The 17,946-nt window shown below is 49.7% G+C and overlaps 1 protein-coding gene across 1 annotated transcript; it reads right to left on the bottom strand.

Annotated features, from left to right (window-relative positions):
- Positions 1-6,519: 6,519 nt before the first annotated feature.
- Positions 6,520-17,832, bottom strand: LMAN2 (lectin, mannose-binding 2). Its single transcript, XM_005865493.2, has 8 exons — positions 17,404-17,832; positions 17,115-17,233; positions 12,347-12,464; positions 11,666-11,745; positions 11,331-11,492; positions 11,108-11,222; positions 9,285-9,404; positions 6,520-7,205 (listed from the first exon to the last, which is right to left on the bottom strand). The coding sequence occupies exons 1-8, from the start codon at positions 17,597-17,599 to the stop codon at positions 7,045-7,047; spliced, it is 1,071 nt and encodes a 356-aa protein (XP_005865555.1). The 5' UTR covers positions 17,600-17,832; the 3' UTR covers positions 6,520-7,044.
- Between the last annotated feature and the right edge of the window lie 114 nt (positions 17,833-17,946).

Genomic DNA, 17,946 nt, shown 5'->3' with positions numbered 1-17,946 from the left:
AGGCGCCATGAAGGGAGCCGGGATCCTGCTCTGCGCTCCGGGGTCTGCGCCTGGGCCTGCCGGCCTTCTGCCTCCTGGGGCCCCGCTGGGCTTCAGATTCCTGTTGTGACGAATGGAGGTAGTCTCCCAGCGTGTCCTGCTCACCTACAGGGGAGCTTAGCCGCTACAAACGTCAGTAGGGTGCCCGCTTCCAGGCGAACAGCCTGCTAGAGCCCTGAGTCCGGGAGCCAGCGGCGCTGGGTGCCTCTCCGGGCACCGCTCTTCTCGGCTCTATGACTCGGCGAGTGACCTCCCTCCTGTCGGCTCGGGAAGCCCGGCACCCGCGCGGTTGAAGGCACAGAGCCCACGCCTCTGCCGTGCCCAGGAGGTAGGAGCTGCTTATTTCTACCGCAGGGCCACCAGGTGGCGGCTTCTTCCTCCGGAGCCCCTGGTGACTGACCAGCAGGTGTGGCCGCACCTGCGGGCACAGTGACGCTCTGTGGGTGGAGGCAGGAAGATGAAAGCAGGTGTTTGGGGGTGTGGCATTTCTGCCAGGTGGGGGCTGAGTCTGTGAACCGGCAATAGAGAAGGGGGGTTGGGACAAAGAGGAATCAGATTCTTAATAAAGACATAGTGCTGGGTAAACACATCGCACATGGAAGTGAGTCCTCAGTTCCTTGGAGTTTCTCTGAGTCACTCCCAGAGAAATCACTTGACAGGCTCAGCCAGGAACTGAGCCATTCGCCCATCCCTTCACTCACCAAAAATTTGCTGAGCACTTACTGGACCCTAGGAACTGTGCTGGGGCCAGAGAATAGAATCATTGGCCAAACCAGACAGGGTTCCTGCCTTTGCAGAGCTCACAGGCGAGGGGGAGAGAGATGGACATAGTAGAGTTACAGTTTTGACAGGTCCTCACGGGAAAAGACACATGAGAGGGCATATCTTCAGGAGCATTTGACCTAAACAGGGAGGTCAGAGGAGGTTTTTCAAGGGAAATGGAGGAATAGGTGTTATCTATGTATAGGAAGGATGCAGAAGAATTCCAGACAGAGGAACAGCAGGTGCAAAGGCCCTGAGGCTGAAAGGAGGCTGACTGAAAGGCAGCCACTGTGGCTAGCTAGCATAGAGAGAGCAAGGAACAGGTGCAGCACGGCCAATGCTGGGAAGGTGGGCAGGGCTCAGAACAGGCTGATGTTCCCCAGGTCCCCACCGCACTTAGTTATGTCTGAAAAAAGGAGTCACAAGGCTTGTAAGTGAATTTCCAATTTTATTTCACTGAAGTCTGCACCCACATAGCGCAGGCACAAACCCACTGGTCAAACATCGGGGACACAGATGGCCTGGTGCGGGGGTGGGATGAAGGGAGGGATTCTGAAGGAGTGAGTCCCTGGCAGAGAAGGGAGTGAGGCTCACTTCCACAGCTGGAGATGCTCCCACGGGAGGTGTGGAAGGGAGACGGGCTGCATGGGCTGGAGTGACCACCCTGAGGAGTCTGGGCTTCCTCCTAGGAGCCATGGGTAGGGTTCAAACTAGGGATCAATATGGAGGCTAAGTACAGCCTGGCCTCAGGCCTCCCATGAATATAGCTCAGGGCCACAACCCAGGGGGACAGGAAGTCATACCTCCCAGGGAGCAGGACAGGTGGGGAAGATGGAGCCCCTGCCCCAAGCCCTTAGATGCCCTTCTAGGCCCTCTGAGAAAATGCTAGTGCTGGTACCTTCTGGGTACAGGACTGAGCAAAGGACCTCTGGTTCTCCTCCCCCCTTAGCACTGACTTAGAATCTCTGTCCCAGACCCACAGGTCCGACAGGGTCCAGCCTGGATAGTGCAGCCCTGTGGCCGCCCTGCCAGCTCCCTTGCCTGTCCACAGTAACTGTGGCTATGCTGCCTGCACTCAGTACAGGTTCTGTTGGAACTAGTGTCCTCTGGGCGCTAAGGAACAAAGCCTACATCTGTGCCCTGAGGGAAGGGGACCCACACCCTGCTGCTTTGCCCTAGTCAGGACCCCCTGAAGAGGGCAGCTTACAGGAGCCTCCGCTCCAGGCTCACCATCCTCTCCAAGGAGATGGGGTCCTGCTGTCCCCCCAACAGCCTTTCACCATTTCCCTGCGGGTGAGAATAGTGGTGGAAGGGGAGGGCAGAAATGGGCAATATTGGATCTGGAGCCTGGCTCAAACCCTGGACCCCTACCCAGCCCCTTCCCTGGGCTCCCTGCCCCAGTTTCTCCCACTTCACTCAATCCCCCTCCCTTCCCAGAGAGTAGCATTCCTTAGTCATGGAGCTGGCCAGGTCATGCCCTTGGCGAAAGCCCCACTGACTCCCTGGCTCTCAGGACAAAGTTCAGGGAAGTTAAGCTAAGCTGCGCCCCTCCTGCTATGTCAGCTAACATACCATGCCCTTGCCCATCTACCTGCTTCCGCCAGCTTAGCTTAAATGTCACTTCCTCCAGGAAGTGTCCAGGCTTCCCTCCACAAGACATCTTCTGGAAAACAGCAGTGTTCCTCTGTCCCTCAGGGTCAGCCTCTTCCACCTGACTCGGACCGAAGTGACAGAGGAAACCAGTGCTGAGAAAGGAGAGGGGGGCCTGGCTGGGCCTGAGTCTCCATGCCCACAGAAGGCTGTTGGTGTAGCATTCAGCAGACCCCCAACTCGGAAGCCACTGCGGGAATGCCATCCCAGGCTATCTGGGCAGCGCAGCACAATGATTAACGTGGTCAAGGGGCCAGGAAGTCCCTCACTTGAAACTGCAGGCGACTAGACCATGAGGCCTGGCTGGTCCAAGTCTCAGAAGTGGCTGACAGTCCCAATTACCTTGGGGATGGAGGTGGGGGGCACCAGGAAGAGGCCTCTGTAAGAGCTGTAATATGTCCACTTATTGATTCCTGATGTCGGTAGTTTCTCTCCTTCTCTCTGTCTTCTTGCTAAATCTTATTAAGAGTTTATCAACTTTATTAATCTTTTCAAAGAACCAGTTTTGGATTTTATTTGCTCCTTCGTTCCTAACTTCTTAAGATGGAAAGGTAGATAATCCATTTTATTCCTTCTTTCTGCACATCGCTTTAACTGCATCCCACAAACTTCCATGTATTGTAGTTTTGTTTGTTTGTTTTTCTTTTTCTTTTTTCTTTTTTTAATTCTCACCTGAGGCTATTTTTCCATTGATTTTTAGGGAGAGTGGAAGAGAGAGGGAAAGAGAGAGAGAAATATCGATGTGAGAGAAACACATCGATTGGTTGCCTCCTGCAGGAGCCCTGACCAAGGTACATGCCCTTGACCGGAATCAAACCTGGAACCCTTTGGTCCACAGGCTGACGCTCTATCCACTGAGCCAAACCAGCTAGGGCTTAATACATTCTTTTGATTAGTGTTCTTGTGGTATGTTTTTCCCATCTTTTTGCTTTTAACCTATTAGTGTCTTAATATACAACATGTTTTTTTCTTGCAAACAGCACATTGCTGTTTTTTTCTCCCCCATGATCTGATAACCTCTGCCTTTGGATTGTGTTTAATAAAATTATTTTGATGTAGTTGAGTTTAAGGTCTATCAGCTTGATTTTTATTTTGCATTTGTTCTATCTGTCCTTTTCCTTTTTTTCCTTCTTTTCTGATTTCTTTTGGATTGAGTTTTTATTAGCATTCCATTCTATATCCACAACTGGCTTCTTATCTGCACCTCTTTTAAGTGGTTACTTTATTTATTTTTTACTTTTTAAAAATATTTTTTTATTGATTTCAGAGAGGAAGGGAGAGGGGAAGAGAGACAGAAACATCAATGCTGAGAGAGAATAATCGAATGGCTCCTACTGCATATCCACAACTGGGGATCGAGCCCAGAACCTGGGCATGTGCCCTGACCGGGCATCAAACCATGACCTCCTAGTTCATAGGTCATGCTCAACCACTGAGCCACACAGGCTGGGCTGCTTTCTAGTTTTTGTTTTTTTATATTTATTGTTGAAAGTATTACATATGTTCCCTTTTTCCCCCCATTGACTCCCCCCAGCCCACCCCCGCCCTGCACCCCAGGACTTCACCACCCTATTATCTGTGTCCATGGCTTATGTATATATGCATACAAGGTCTTTGGTTGATTACCTCCCACTCACCCATCCTCCCCCGCCTTCCCTCTCAGATTCCACACACTGTTCCATGCTTCCATGTCTCTGGATCCACTTAGTTCATCAGTTTATTTTGTTATAGATTCCACATATGAGATCATGTGATACTTGCCTTTTTCTGACTGACTTATTTCACTTAGCATGATACTCTCCAGGTCCCTCCATAGTGTAAATGTGCTACAGCTATTTTATCTACTTGTTTATTGATGGGCACTTGGGCTGTTTCCAGATCTTAGCTATTATAAATTGTGCTGCTATGAACATAGGGGTGCATACATTCATTCTGATTGGTGTTTCCGGTTTCCTTAGGATATATTCCTAGAAGTGGGATCACTGGGTCAAATGGCAGTTCCATATCTAATTTTTTTGAGGAAAATCCATACTGTTTTCCCTAATGGCTGCACCAGTCTGCACTCCCACCAGCAGTGTACTAAGGTTCCTTTTTCTCCACATCCTCACCAGCACTTGTCATTTGTTGATTTATTGATGGTAGCCATTCTGACAGGTGTGAAGTGATACCTCATTGTCGTTTTAATTTGCATCTCTCTGATGATCAGTGACTGAGCATTTTTTCATGTCTCTTGGCCATCTGTATGTCCACTTTGGAGAAGTGTCTATTTAGGTCCTTTGCCCATTGCTTAATTGGATTGTCTTCCTTTTAAGTTGTAGGAATTACATATATATTTTTGGATATTACCCTTTATCAGATGTTATCATTGCCAAATATGTTCTCCCATACAGTGGACTCCTTTCTCATTTTGTTGGTTTCTTTTGCTATGCAGATTTGTATTTTGATGAAGTCGCATTTGTTAATTTTCTGTTTCCTTGCCCTAGATGTATCTGTAAACATATTGCTATGTGTATGGTGTTTGTGGTCGTTTCATTTTTTTGCATGTACCTGTCCAATTATCCCAACACCATTTATTGAAGAAACTGTCTTGACTTCATTGTACGCTCTTGCCTCCTTTGTCAAATATTGAGTATAATGGCTTAGGTAGATTTCTGGGTTTTCTGTTCTATTCCATTTATATGCCTGTTCTTGTGCCAGTACCAGGCTATTTTGATTAGAGTGGCTTTGTAGTATAGCTTGATATTTGGTACTGTGATCCCTCCAACTTTGTTTTTCTTTCTCAAGATTGCTGCAGTTATTCAGGTTCTTTTTTGGTTTCATATAAATTTTTGGACTATTTGTTCTGTATCTGTGAAATATACTGTTGATATTTTAATAGGGGTTGCATTGAATCTATAGATTGCTGTGGGTAGTATGAACATTTTAATGATGTTGATTCTACCAATCCATGAACACGGTATATTCTTCCACTTGTTTATATCTTCTTCTCTTTTTTCCAACATTCTGTAGTTTTCTGAGTACAAGTCTTTAACCTCTTGGTTAAGTGTATTCCTAAGTGTCTTAATTTTTTTTTTGCAATGGCAAATGGGATTGTTTCTTTAGTGTATTTTCTGAAAATACATTATTGGTGTATAAAAATGCCATTGATTTCTGGGTGTTAATTTTGCATTCTGCTACATTGCCAAATTCACCTATTAAACCTAGTAGTTTTTTGGTGGAGTCTTTAGTGTTTTCTATGTACAATATCATGTCATCTACCAATGAGTTTTATATCCTCCTTTCCAGTTTGGATGCCTTTTTTCTTCTTGTCTGATCACTGTGGCTAGGACTTCCAGTACTATGTTGAATAAGTTCTTACTCTTCATCTACTCCTATATTATCTATTTTTGACAATGAGAATCTAATTGACAGTATTAATTACAAAAAGCCTGGTTGCAGCAGTTTTAGGGTTACTTTTGCTTTTAAAATGGAGACTCAAATGTTATTGAACTGAGTGCGAAGACACTGAAGATGGCTCTGGACTAGACGAGGACACACTGCTCCAGGGAGGGGTGGGGGGCGGGATGGTCAGGAGCGGGGGACTGCACAGCAGCAGCAGGCCATAGCCTGGGTGGAGAGAACCATGAAAGCTGCCAAATGGCAGCGCTTCTTGTCAGCTGCTGGCTTTCTTCCACTCCCTGTGCCATCTCTGTCCCTTCCAGACACCCCAAAGGGAATACCACTACCGACCCCAGCCTGTCCCCCTGCACCCAATCTCTTCTAGATCATCCTGGAGCCCCCTGGAGTTTCCCTAGACTGAGGTCACAGCTTCTGCATGGCACCTCAAATTCTCCCACCAGACCCTTTCACCGAGAGGCCAGAGCAAATGAGAGGTGGCACAGGAACACAGAGCACCTGTCCCAATGACTCCATGCTGTGTGACACTGGGCCAGCTTTGCTTGACCCAAGGCTGTGTCTCCCTGGAACAGAGAGCACAGCACCTGCCCGCAGGGATGAGGCTGAGAGCTGGTAAGCCTGGCTATCTGGAAGGTGTTTGAAGAAAACAAAAAGCCCTTCAGGGCAGTCACACAGGGTGGTTATTTCACTTTATTTAGCACACGTCGGTCTCACGCTGGGCCCCACCAAACTGCTCCCCTGAGCCTTACTCGAGGGTCTGCCTTGGGAGGCTCAGAGGTGAACGTGAGGGCCCAGGTTCCACAATCGCCTCCTCTTCCGCCACACATGCAGCGCAGCACAGAATCACTGCTCGTGTCCTCAGGCACCACCCGTGTGGTCGGGGAGGGTCTCCAATGTTCAAGGCCACCTACTGGGGCCCCAGCTCAGCTCCAGCCACAGGCCCCCTGCTCCTGAGATGCTGGCAATGGGCAAGGGCCTCTGTCCATGGCTGTGGGAACACCAAACCCTTACTCCCCAGCCCTACAGCCTGTCCCTGCTGGGCAAGAAGCAATATGTATGAAAATACTTTAATTATTTCTTTTAAACTGTTAAGAAATAAGGTCATCTCGTTTTTCTTTTACAATCCCAGTAAAAAAAAAAAGTTCACATTAGTGCAGGGGGCCAACACCAGGCCCTCCCCAGCCGAGCGCTGGCCACTCAGTAGAAACGCTTGTTGCGCTCCTGCCGCTTCTGAAACACCACGGCCCCCACTACGGCACACACGATGATGCCCAGGAGCGCACACAGCAGCAACAGGAACACCCGCCACCCCGTCAGGGGCCCGCTGCGGAAGTTCCCCGTCGGGTCATCCACGTTGTCTGAGGGAAGAGAAAGGGGGAGCTGACATGAGTGTTAAAGCAGCTGACAACAGGACAGAGCAGGGCGGTGGCCCTGGTGGGGTCCCATCCCCGTCCCCAGGTGGAAGCTGCGGCTGCACACAGCTGTACAGTGAGGGGCAACCCTGAGGATCCCGGAGATCAAGGCCTGGGGTGCCTTTCAGCTGATGGACATTGGATTCCTGGGCTTCCCAGGAGCCCAGTCTGCCCGGGGAGACCTAGAATCTGCTTTCACAAGCCCACCCCCACCCCAGTGCAGTGGTCTGAGGTCCCCATTTGCAGAAACAACCCTGGCCAAACACTGCCCTGACTCACACCTGGATGCATTTGGTGGCTCCTAGGGGGTCCCAGGCCTCCACCCTGCCCTTCTGCTCTGGCCACATCACTCCCCTGCCCGCTAACCCTGTCAATGATGAGTGCCAGGTCTGTAATTCCAACCCAGGGATACAGCTCTCCTCCCAGACAGGCCTGGAATACCAACCATGAGCCCACCAACACCCTCCCTTCCCAAAAGACCTGACCCAGTAAGCCTGCTGTCCCGCCACCAGCCCCTTTCCACCCCTGCACAGTGACAATAATGGCTTTTGACTGAACCAGGAACTCCCAAGCAGAGGCACTTCCAGGAGGCGGCTCAGCCTCAGGGCTCCCGGGGCTTCCAAGCCCTTTCTGCCCCCTTCTTCGCTTTAGTCACTAGACTGAGCCCTGAGGCAGCACCAGGACACAGCTAGGCACTGAGTGGAAGCTTTGGAATCGTCCACTGAAGGAACAAATGGATGAACGTGTCTGAAAAGTTAATCCCCACCTGGCAAACCACATGAGGTTGCTGGGTGGTTCAGAGCAGATGAGTTCTCTGAGCCCTTGGCAGCCAGAAACCCTTTGACCAAAGTGGCAAGACAGTGGCCTATGGCAAGGTTTGTGTGACTCTCAAAATATTTAAAAGTAACCTGAATCGTAAAAAAGTGAGATGTTGCCCTGCTCGGTTTGGCTCAGTGTATAGAGCGTCGGCCTGTGGACTGAAAGGTCCCGGGTTCGATTCTGGTCAAGGGCACATGCCTGGGTTGTGGGCTCGATCCCCAGTAGGGGACATGCAGGAGGCAGCCAGTCAATGACTCTCTCTTCATTGATGTTTCCATCTCTCTCTCCTCTCCCTTCCACTCTGAAATCAATAAAAATGTATTAAAAAAAAAAAAAAGCAGCAAGATGTCTGCCCTAGCTGGTTATGCTCAGTGGATAGAGGGTCAGCCTGCAGACTAAAGGGTCCTAGGTTCGATTCAGGCCAAGGGCACATGCCTGGGTTGCGGGCTCGATCCCCCCGAGTAGGGGGCGTGCAGGAGGCTGCCAATCAATGATTCTCTCATCATTGATGTTTCTATCTCTCTCTCCCTATCCCTTCCTCTCTGAAATCAATAAAACATATATTTAAAAAAAATAAATGAAGTGAGATATCACATAAAATGCCGTGACTCCAGCTCACACTGCATGATGACTTGGGCTGGGCTGAGAGGCCTGTCAGTGCCCCGGCCCTGGCACAGCCTGCGCACCATCTCCCACTGGGCCCACAGGCATGACTTCAGGATGCTTGGGGTGGATTTCTTCACACACAGGGGCCTCAATTCTCCAACCAAAACCCTCACTCTGCGAGGACAAAGTCATGGCTAATTAGTGCCACAGCAGAGCCCGGGCTTTGGGGTTTTGCCAAAACTCAAGTTCAGATCCTGCCTTTATCCACTTGTCCCTGAGGAAAACTGAAGGACCAGTTCCCTTGCCTAGTGGCAGGACCTGCTTTCCAGGCCATTCACTGAGGTCATGAACATGCACGATCAGTGCCCTGCCCATCACCTACACCAGCAAAGTGGCCCCCTGGGGGCTTTACCTGCCATTATCCCAGCAGACTCCAGGTGCCCACACACTGCTCATTAGCATGGCTTGCTAATCCAAGAGCCCAGGCCACACCACAGCCAGACCCGGCAAAGGCAGAGGGACCATAGACAGGCACCAACGCTGGCCCTGGCCCAGCCCCAGTCCTGCACAGGCCCAGACTGGGAGGGACCGCAAACATACCTTTAGGCGACTTGAGGAAATTGACGCTGGGCTCAATTTTGGTCCAGTCAATGTTCTCCTCCTCGGGGGTGTGCTCTACCATCAGCTGGAACAGCTTCATGGAGATGATGTCGTGATTGTCTGCAGGGCCAAGTGTTAGCTTGTAAGAGGCCTGAGGCCATGGTCCATGCGTCTCGCTGCCACGTAAAGTGGCCACATTCCCCAGGGAGAACCCTGCTCCTGCCTGGCTGAGGGCTCGGCCCTGATACATGGTCAGCACCTGAGGAGACTTGGGAATGGCCCAGTCCAGACTGGAAAAACCTCTGCTCAACAGTAACTGATCGCCCCATTTCTGAGATTAGGAGGTTGAGGCTCAGAGCCAATATAAGGGTCCCAGCTGTCAGCTTTGCTAACCTAATGGAATCTAAGGAAAGGCCTGGAAAGGGAAGAGCCTAAAGAGCAAGGACCAGGTGGGCAGAGCCAAGCGGCACCGGTATGTGCAGCCCCCGAAGGCCCAGGGACACACACTGACTCTGAAGTCAGACTACAGTTCCCATCTGAGCTCTGCCACCTCCTGGGTGTAAACCTGGGGAAATTCCTTCAACATTCATATTCCCAATGGTCTCCACTGTGAAAAGGGAAAGAGACCACTAGCTACCTAAGCTACATACGTGACTTTACAGAGAGAGTGCAGGCGTCTGGGGATTGTGTGTGTGTACAATTTTAAACAAGGGAATCAGGGAAGGCCCCACGGAGGAAGTGACATCTGATCAAGGCTTGAAGATGAGAGTGAGACAGAAGCACAAAGGCCCGAGGCAGGAGGGCACTAGTGTGAAGAGCTGGAGGCAATGTGAATGGGAACAATGTAAATGGGGAGTTGGGAGCAAAGAATCAGAGGTGATGGCACTAAGGCCTGGCAGGCCACTGCTGGGACGAATGGTGGCTTGACTCTGAGGGAGCAGAGCCACTGCAGAGCTCTGAGCGGAGCAGCAGTGACACCTCCTGTGAACTTTAATGGGATCACTCTGGCTGCAGAGCTGGGAGTGACTGTTGGGGCTGGCATGGAAAGAGAGGACTACTTGGGGGCTCCTGCAGTTGTCTGAGTGGACCCTCCAGGTGAGAGGAGTGAGAGGTGGTCTGCTGCACTGCAAAGACGAAGCTGGCAAAACCTGCCGATGGATGACAGGTGGCATGTGAGAGGAAAGGAAAGTCTAGAATGACAATAAGGTTTTTAGCCCGAGCAACTAGAAGGACAGAGGTGTCATTTATGTCTTGGTCTTCAGCCCTAGCCGGTTTGGCTCAGTGGATAGAGCATCAGCCTGCGGACTGAAGGGTCCTGGGTTCGATTCCGGTCAAGGGCATATGCCCGGGTTGTGGGCTCAGCCCCCAATAGAGGGCGTGCAGGAGGCATCCGATCAATGATTCTCTCTCATCATTGATGTTTCTATCTCCTTCTCCCTCTCCCTTCCTCTCTGAAATCAATAAAATAAAAATATATATTTTTTAAAAAAGATGTGGTCTTCTTGTTGTGGGCATGTAAAGACAGACACCTATTGGGCATCCAGGTGGAGATGTTGAGAGGATTGTTGATAACACTGTGCTGCAGATGGAAATCTGGGGTCTATAGCATCCAGATTCAAATCCTAAAGAGAGGGGAGATCACCAAGGACTGCTCACAGACTGAGCCTTGTGTGTGCCAAAACTGACAGACAATGCAAAGAGGAGGAAGAAACCAGGCGAGTGTGGAACCAATGCAGGAAGGAAAGTGACCAGCTGTGTCACAAGCTCCCAACAGACCAGGGAAGGTCAAAACTAAGACTTAACGGCCTGTGCAGCCCACTCACCAGATAGGTCACCAGTGCCAGCAGAGGCTCCAAAGTAGTAGCCGGTGGGGAGGCGCACTCCCGTGATGTCAATGCAATTCTTCCACTCGTTCTTGTCCTCCAAGTCAGTCATCACCTGCAGCCAATCAGCAGGTAAAGCATGCCCCGGGCTCAGACTGCCCATCTACCCCTGCAGAGCCAGCACAGGCAGAGGACAACCCCACCACCACCACCTCCTGCTCACCGTCAGACGGCCCCGGGAGTAGCGTACAGCCAGAAAGGTGTCATGATCACGGTTGCGGAAGTCAGCCGTGCAGCCTGCCAGCTCGGTCCAGCGGCCATCCTTACTATGGTCGTAGGACAGGGAGCCATTGTTCACCATCACCGAGATGTACGGGAACACACGCTGAGACCAAGACACTGGTTACTCTATGACCAGCCCAGCTTTTGGAAGTGGCAGGGGCACCCACCACCCCAATCCCTGGAGGCTCCTTTGTGCTGGGACCAGGGAGAAGTCCCAGCCCTCAGCCAACTGCCCAGCCTTCCTGTCCTGCTCTATGGGAGGGAGCAGGGGCCTACCTCCGTGGCCTCATCATTGGGATACGTGTCCAGGAAGATGGCTAAACCGTGGAAGTTGTCTTTGCTTCCAAACACAGGCCCTGGAATGAGAAAGAGATGCTCTAGTCATGGAGAAAATTGGGGTTGTACTCTGGGTAGCCTAAAGGACACAGTAGTGCCAGTGGGGGCAAGAGATGGCAATCTGTTGGTCTTTCACCCAAGAAAGAGATCTCTAAAGAAAACACCTGGAGGTGGTCTCAGGGATGTGACAGAGAGGACTCAAGTTTGAAGCCTGAACTGTGAGGGGACAGCACCTGGCGATGTGCTCTGCCGTATCAAGTGACAAGACGGTACCCAGCCTGTGAAAAGCAAGTGGCTACCAGGAAGCCCTATCCTCTAATCCAGGGGTCAGCAACTTTCTGTCCAGGTCCAGAGAGGAAACATTTTGGGCTTTGTGGGCCACATACAGTCTTAGTCAGTCTTCCTTGCTTTTGCTTTTTAAAACATAACCCTTTAAGATGGTAAAAAACATTCTTAGCTGGTGTACAACACCAGGCCACCATGGGGTACAGCAGCACCCAGCCCCTCCTCTTCTCAAAGGTCCCAGGCTTCCTCAAAGAAGAGCAGCAGCACCCTATCAGCAGAGTGCAGAGTGGAGAATCCTTGGCACAGATGCTCCCACAGACGTGAGCGCAGCCCTACCTGACACGAGGCGGTCCCGAGTGTACCACAAGGCAATGCCGTCCCCATGGAGATTCTTCTTCCCAGCACCGTGGACTTTGAAGTGGACATGCATCTCCCAGTCTTTGAGGAAGCAAGGCTGGAGGGAGAGTAGAGAGGGTTGCTCTGAGTGCTCTGGGCCTTCCTGCCAGTTGGAGGTGACCTGGCACAGACCCTGCCCCACTGGGACTAGGCACTCCTTTGTCAAAAGCACCACTGACCCTCCAGCTTTCTCAGCAGGAAGAAAGGGGGCTACTGGGCCTTCCAAGTGAGGAGAGGAAGGTCCAGACCCTACTAGCCCAGCACCAGTCTTCTCCACTTTGATTCACTTTCCTCAAAACCAGCCAAACCCGTCAGCCCTGTTTTCTCTCCATCCCCACTGCTCTTGCCCTGGGATCTTGTGAAAGGATCTATTTGAGAGACATAGTTTACAAAACAGAAAACACATTCAGAGACAAAATAACTCGTCCACAACAGTAAGTGGACAGTCTTGAATCACATCCAGGTCTGTCTGATGCAGAAACTGCGCTCTGTCATCTATACCTCCCATGGCCTTCAGGTCTTCAACACAAACTGCACCAGGTCCTTTCCAGCCTCCCACGCCCACCATCTTCCCTTCTAATCCACCTTCCAAACTGAGGGACTCAAATCCACGTCTGGCTGACTCCAAACCTCAAGCTCTTGGCCAGCATACCTCCTGACCTCTACAGCCCCAGTCTGACCCCAGTGTGGTGGCAGCGACAGGGCTGGAGTCTGGAAGGGTCATGTCCTGGAGCCTCTGGGCTACCATGATCTGAGGGAAGGTAGATGCTCCCTGGCATCCAGGAATACCAGGTGCAGAGCTGGGCACTGCTGCAGCAAGGGAAACAGCCTGGCCGTACACAGCAGGAAGTTACTCATGAAAACTACAGTGTGACACAGACTTTGACAAGAATCTACTTAAGGGAAGTCTGCAGATGATTATGCGAGCAAGTGATTAAACCAAGCCCCATCAGACAGGCAAATGAAAACAAGATATTGTTGACGCATCAGATTGGCAACTATTAAAAAGATCATTATTACCCCTGTAGATGAGGATGGAAAGAAACACACACTCAACCAGCAGGACTATGAATGTTCCCTCCCGTCTTCTTGGGGCAGTTTGGCTCTTGCAGTCTTTTAACAGGATGAGGCAGAGCCGTGGCACTTACATGTAAAGGTATCAAAGATACTACTGCAAAACAGTACCAATGTTATGTTCTCATTTTTGAAAAAGAACGGAATTAGTATATGTGTAGAGAAAGAAAAAAATGGAAGGAATATGAACCAAAAATAGCACTAGGTGACTCTGGGAGGGGAACTACAGAGAATGCTTACTTTCTATGTTTGAATTTGAATTTTGTATAATGAATATATTACCTATGTAATCAGAAAAAATAAAAACTCAAATAAAAAAGACCTTTACGTCCCATCATGGGCGAACTGTTGTGCATTCATGAGTTCATCAGACTCAGTATTCTGGCTCTAGGCACCAAAACCCCAGGAGAGGGGCCCAGCCCCCGCCTCTGAGGACACAGAGCTAGCAGGTACCACAGTAATGTGCAATCAGCCTTCCCTGTTCTTGACAGTTCATCGGCTCTGGGAAAACCTGCACGTTCCAGAGGAGCAAATGAGAGGTGATGAGAACTAACTCTCAAGGACAGACGGACAAGGAATCTGAGTCCACACCTGCTGAGGGAGTGGACGTTCTGGTGAACTAACCTTGCTTTGGGTTGGGACCACGTAGAAAGTAAGCCAAAAATAAGAGTGAACCAGAAAGGCCCTCCCAGGAACTATAACTCAGCTGAGTCCTCTCAATCCCTGAAATTAGACTAAAAAGACTCATCTAGTCCTCAGATTTTTCAAACAAAAAAATCTTACAAATACAATATCTGGTACACAATAAAAAATACCAGGCACATGAAAAGACAAGATATGAACAAAAAACCAGAAGGAGGAAGAAAGGGAAGGAGGAAGGTAGGAGGCTGACAGGAATTCCAGATATTGGCCTTTAAAATAATAGTTTCCTATGTTCAAGGAGATACAAGACAAGACTGAGAATTTTGGTAGATAACGAAAATTTTTTTAAATCATACAATAAAAAATTCCAGAACAGCCCAACCAGCATAGGTCAGTAGCTTGAGTGTCAACCTATGAATCAGGAAGTCACAGTTCAATTCCTGGGCACATCCCCAGGTTGCAGGCTCAATCCCCAGTATGGGACGTGCAGGACCAATGATACTCTCTCATCACTGATGTTTCTATCTCTCTCCCTCTCCCTCCTCTAAAATCAATTAAAAAATATTGTTTTAAAATTCCATAACAAAAAATACAGTAACTGAAATTAACAATGTAATGAATAATAGGTTTTACTAGATTTATAACAGATGAAGAGAGAATTAGTAAATTTCAGTCCAGTCAGATAAAAATATCCAGAATAAAGCAGAGAGAATAAAAGCATGGCAGATACAAAACACTAGGTAAGAGGCAGAGGAAAGAGTGAGAAAGTATAACTGGAGTTTCAGAATGATTAGCAAAAGAATAAAGAAAAATTTAAAGAGATATCTAAGCACTTACTAAAACTGACTCTGACATTGTGCCACAAATCTTAAGTCTTACAACCAGAGATTTAAAAAAAAAGATCAATAAAAGCATTTTTTTAAAAAGAAAATAGATATCAAGTTGCAATATTTCCATTCCATTGAATACATTTAAGAGTACTTAACGGTTTTATCTTAAAATGGCATTATTTAAAATATGATGGAAAGTAGATCCTTTGCAAATATTTAAACCTATGTCAACTTTTTAAAAAATATTTTTTAATTGATTTCAGAAAGGAAGAGGGAGAGAGAGAGACAGAAACATGAATGATGAGAATCACTGATCGGCTGCCTCCTGCACACCGCCTACTGGGGATCCAGACCGAAATCTGGGCATGTGCTCTGACCAGGAATCGAACCGTGACCTCTTGGTTCATAAGTGGGTGCTCAACCATTTAGCCACACCAGCCTGGCCCTATGTCAACTTTTTAAAAGTGAAGGGGGTTATATACTTTCAGACAGTACATCAGCAAAAATAGCATCAAGACCATGCTGCAGCCTCCACACAAGACCCCCCTCCGGATGGCCCTGACCAGTCCCTCAGGCTTCCCCGAGTCCTGTGCTCCAGCCACCAGGCACTTGGAGTTCTAGTCACCACTGGGCCACTCCTTCATCCGGACCAGAGCACCCCAACACCCTAACAGGCACTGTGTCTTATCTCTGCTCAGAAGACAGCTGGTACTTAGTAGTGTTTGCTAATTTGCTGCCCCTCCCAAATGGAGTAAGTAAATGGGGACAAAAGAGAAAAGTCTGGAAAGCATCTCTCCAGCTCAGTAAAGGAAGAGTTGGCTCTTGGTAAACACAGGGCAGAAAATTCTAAGAGTTCCAAACAGTTTCTTTCAGAAACTATAGGAAACACTCCAATCCTTTGGGAATATCTGTAGCGCCAAACAGCAGGAGCTGAATGGGAAGGTGGGGAAAGGAAGACTGAAAATTCGATGAAGGTAAGTGCAGAATCCTGTCAGCCCAATGACATTGCCACACCACTGACAACAGCAACCACCAACCTACCTACAATCATAATTAAGTTACTTGTGACGGAACCCAATTTCCAACAGTTCCAGCACTATTTGTACCTTAAAACACACACACACACACACACACACACACACGCACACGAAAAACACACAAAAAAACCCTTAATGTTATACTGAACTCATTTCTATAGAAAACATAAGGCTACATTAACATTTTTAAAAATTATTTGACAGAACGTGACTCAGGGGAGTTATTGAAATACTGAGTGGATGGCACTCAGCTGAGACCTCACAAATGAGAAGGAAGCAAGCAGGCATGCGAGCCCGAGGCTGCGTCCCAGACAGAGGGAACAACAAGTGCCAAGGTCCTGAGGCAGAAGCAACCCAAGAGGCTACAACAAAATTAACAAAGCAAATTACTGGCAATGCCAGGCACCGGGGCCAGAATGTGTACACTAATGCCTGTTTCTCCCTTCTCAGGAGACCCCAGGCTCTAAGGATTAGACTGAAAGCTGAGGAAAGTAACCCAGATGCTCCTAGCAGTAAGGAGAGGAGAAGCTGGGGAACAGCCAGAGGAGGCCACATGAAGGCAGTGCGGACGCCCAGAACTCAATGGGGATGTCAACCAGGGAGAAAACAAGGACAATGACCGACACCTTAGGCACAGGAAGGGCTGGGGTCAGACAGGCTGAGGCAGGAGCAGGTTCCACCCTGAGCTGTGACCCAGCCCAAACAGTGGGACAGATGGAAGGAACAGGGTCTTTACTGGGCGTTTTGCTGTGTGTTATGCACTGACTTTAACATGCCTTATTGCATTTAATTCTCAAATTAAATAGGAGGGTTCAATTCGGACAACATGACAAGCTCCACTTAACTGAGTCTTAGCCTCTTGGTCAGTAAAATGGAAATAACATCACATACTTCACATGGGCTTTAAAGGAATGAAGTGAGCAGGGTGTAAAGCGTCAAGCACAGTTCCTGACAACACAGTAACTTCAGCAGCAATTACAGATTATTACTGCCGGGTGTGACTAAAGTGAGGAAGGGGCGGAGGAGGGAGGGGCAAGCTTCAAACCAAACTGAGGTCTGAGCTGCAGCGGAGCTGGGAGTAGTGGCTTACTTAAGGCTCAGCCCGGCCTCCGGGGAACCACTCACCTGGTGGTTCCAGATGGAGCCCCCTTTGCTGCGCTCATCAGGAGTCAGACGCACGTACTGGCTCGTGAGTATTGTGCTGCCTTGGAAGTCCCAGAGGGGCATGGAGCTGGAACCGACACCTGTGGGCAGTGATGGGCACAGACAGGCGCGTAAAAGGCCATACCAGGACGGGCCTTGCCAGAGGCAGGAAATCCACAGAACTGCCCTGCTCGGAAGACAGGGCCACACCTTTCCCAACCCCGTGCAGCCTCGCCCTCACCCTGCACTCATTTCCCGCCTCAGGCCTCACCTTGGTAGGGCTTGATAAGCGAATGCTCCCGCTTGAGGTGTTCACTGTTGCCGTCAGTTATATCCGCAGCCACCGGCCCCAGCAACAGAAGAAGAAGTAGAGGTGTCATGGGGCCAGGGCCGGGGCCGGGAAGCCCAGGCCTCCCCGGGCACCGCCGGCCCCAGCCCCAGAGCCAAATCCAACCTTCCGCCGCCATTCTCCGTTCCTCTCCGCCACTTCCGTTCGAGGACTTCCGCCTTCCGGGTGTCTCATCGAATAGCTTCCGGCCGGAAACCTTCCAACTTAGTGTCACCAGGAGTTAAATGCAAAGCCTCGCAGGCTAGGGGACCGCGACCTTATTTGCTGAGCAGCCCCCATCCTGATCAAGTGCAGTTCCACAGCCTTGGCCGCTCCGACGTACCTGTCGCCCAGCCTCGGCTACGGGTTCTTACGAGCCACAACCAATCATGGAACAGCACGTTAGGATTGTGAGCAAATGGAGAGCAGAGGAATGGTTTAGTCGGGGCCAGAACCAGGGTCGTCCTCGAAGCGCGGCATGCTGGA

This window comes from Myotis brandtii, unplaced genomic scaffold (assembly GCF_000412655.1).
Source record: "Myotis brandtii unplaced genomic scaffold, ASM41265v1 scaffold208, whole genome shotgun sequence".
Taxonomy (NCBI): domain Eukaryota; kingdom Metazoa; phylum Chordata; class Mammalia; order Chiroptera; family Vespertilionidae; genus Myotis; species Myotis brandtii.
This window is presented reverse-complemented; position numbering and strand designations above follow the sequence as displayed.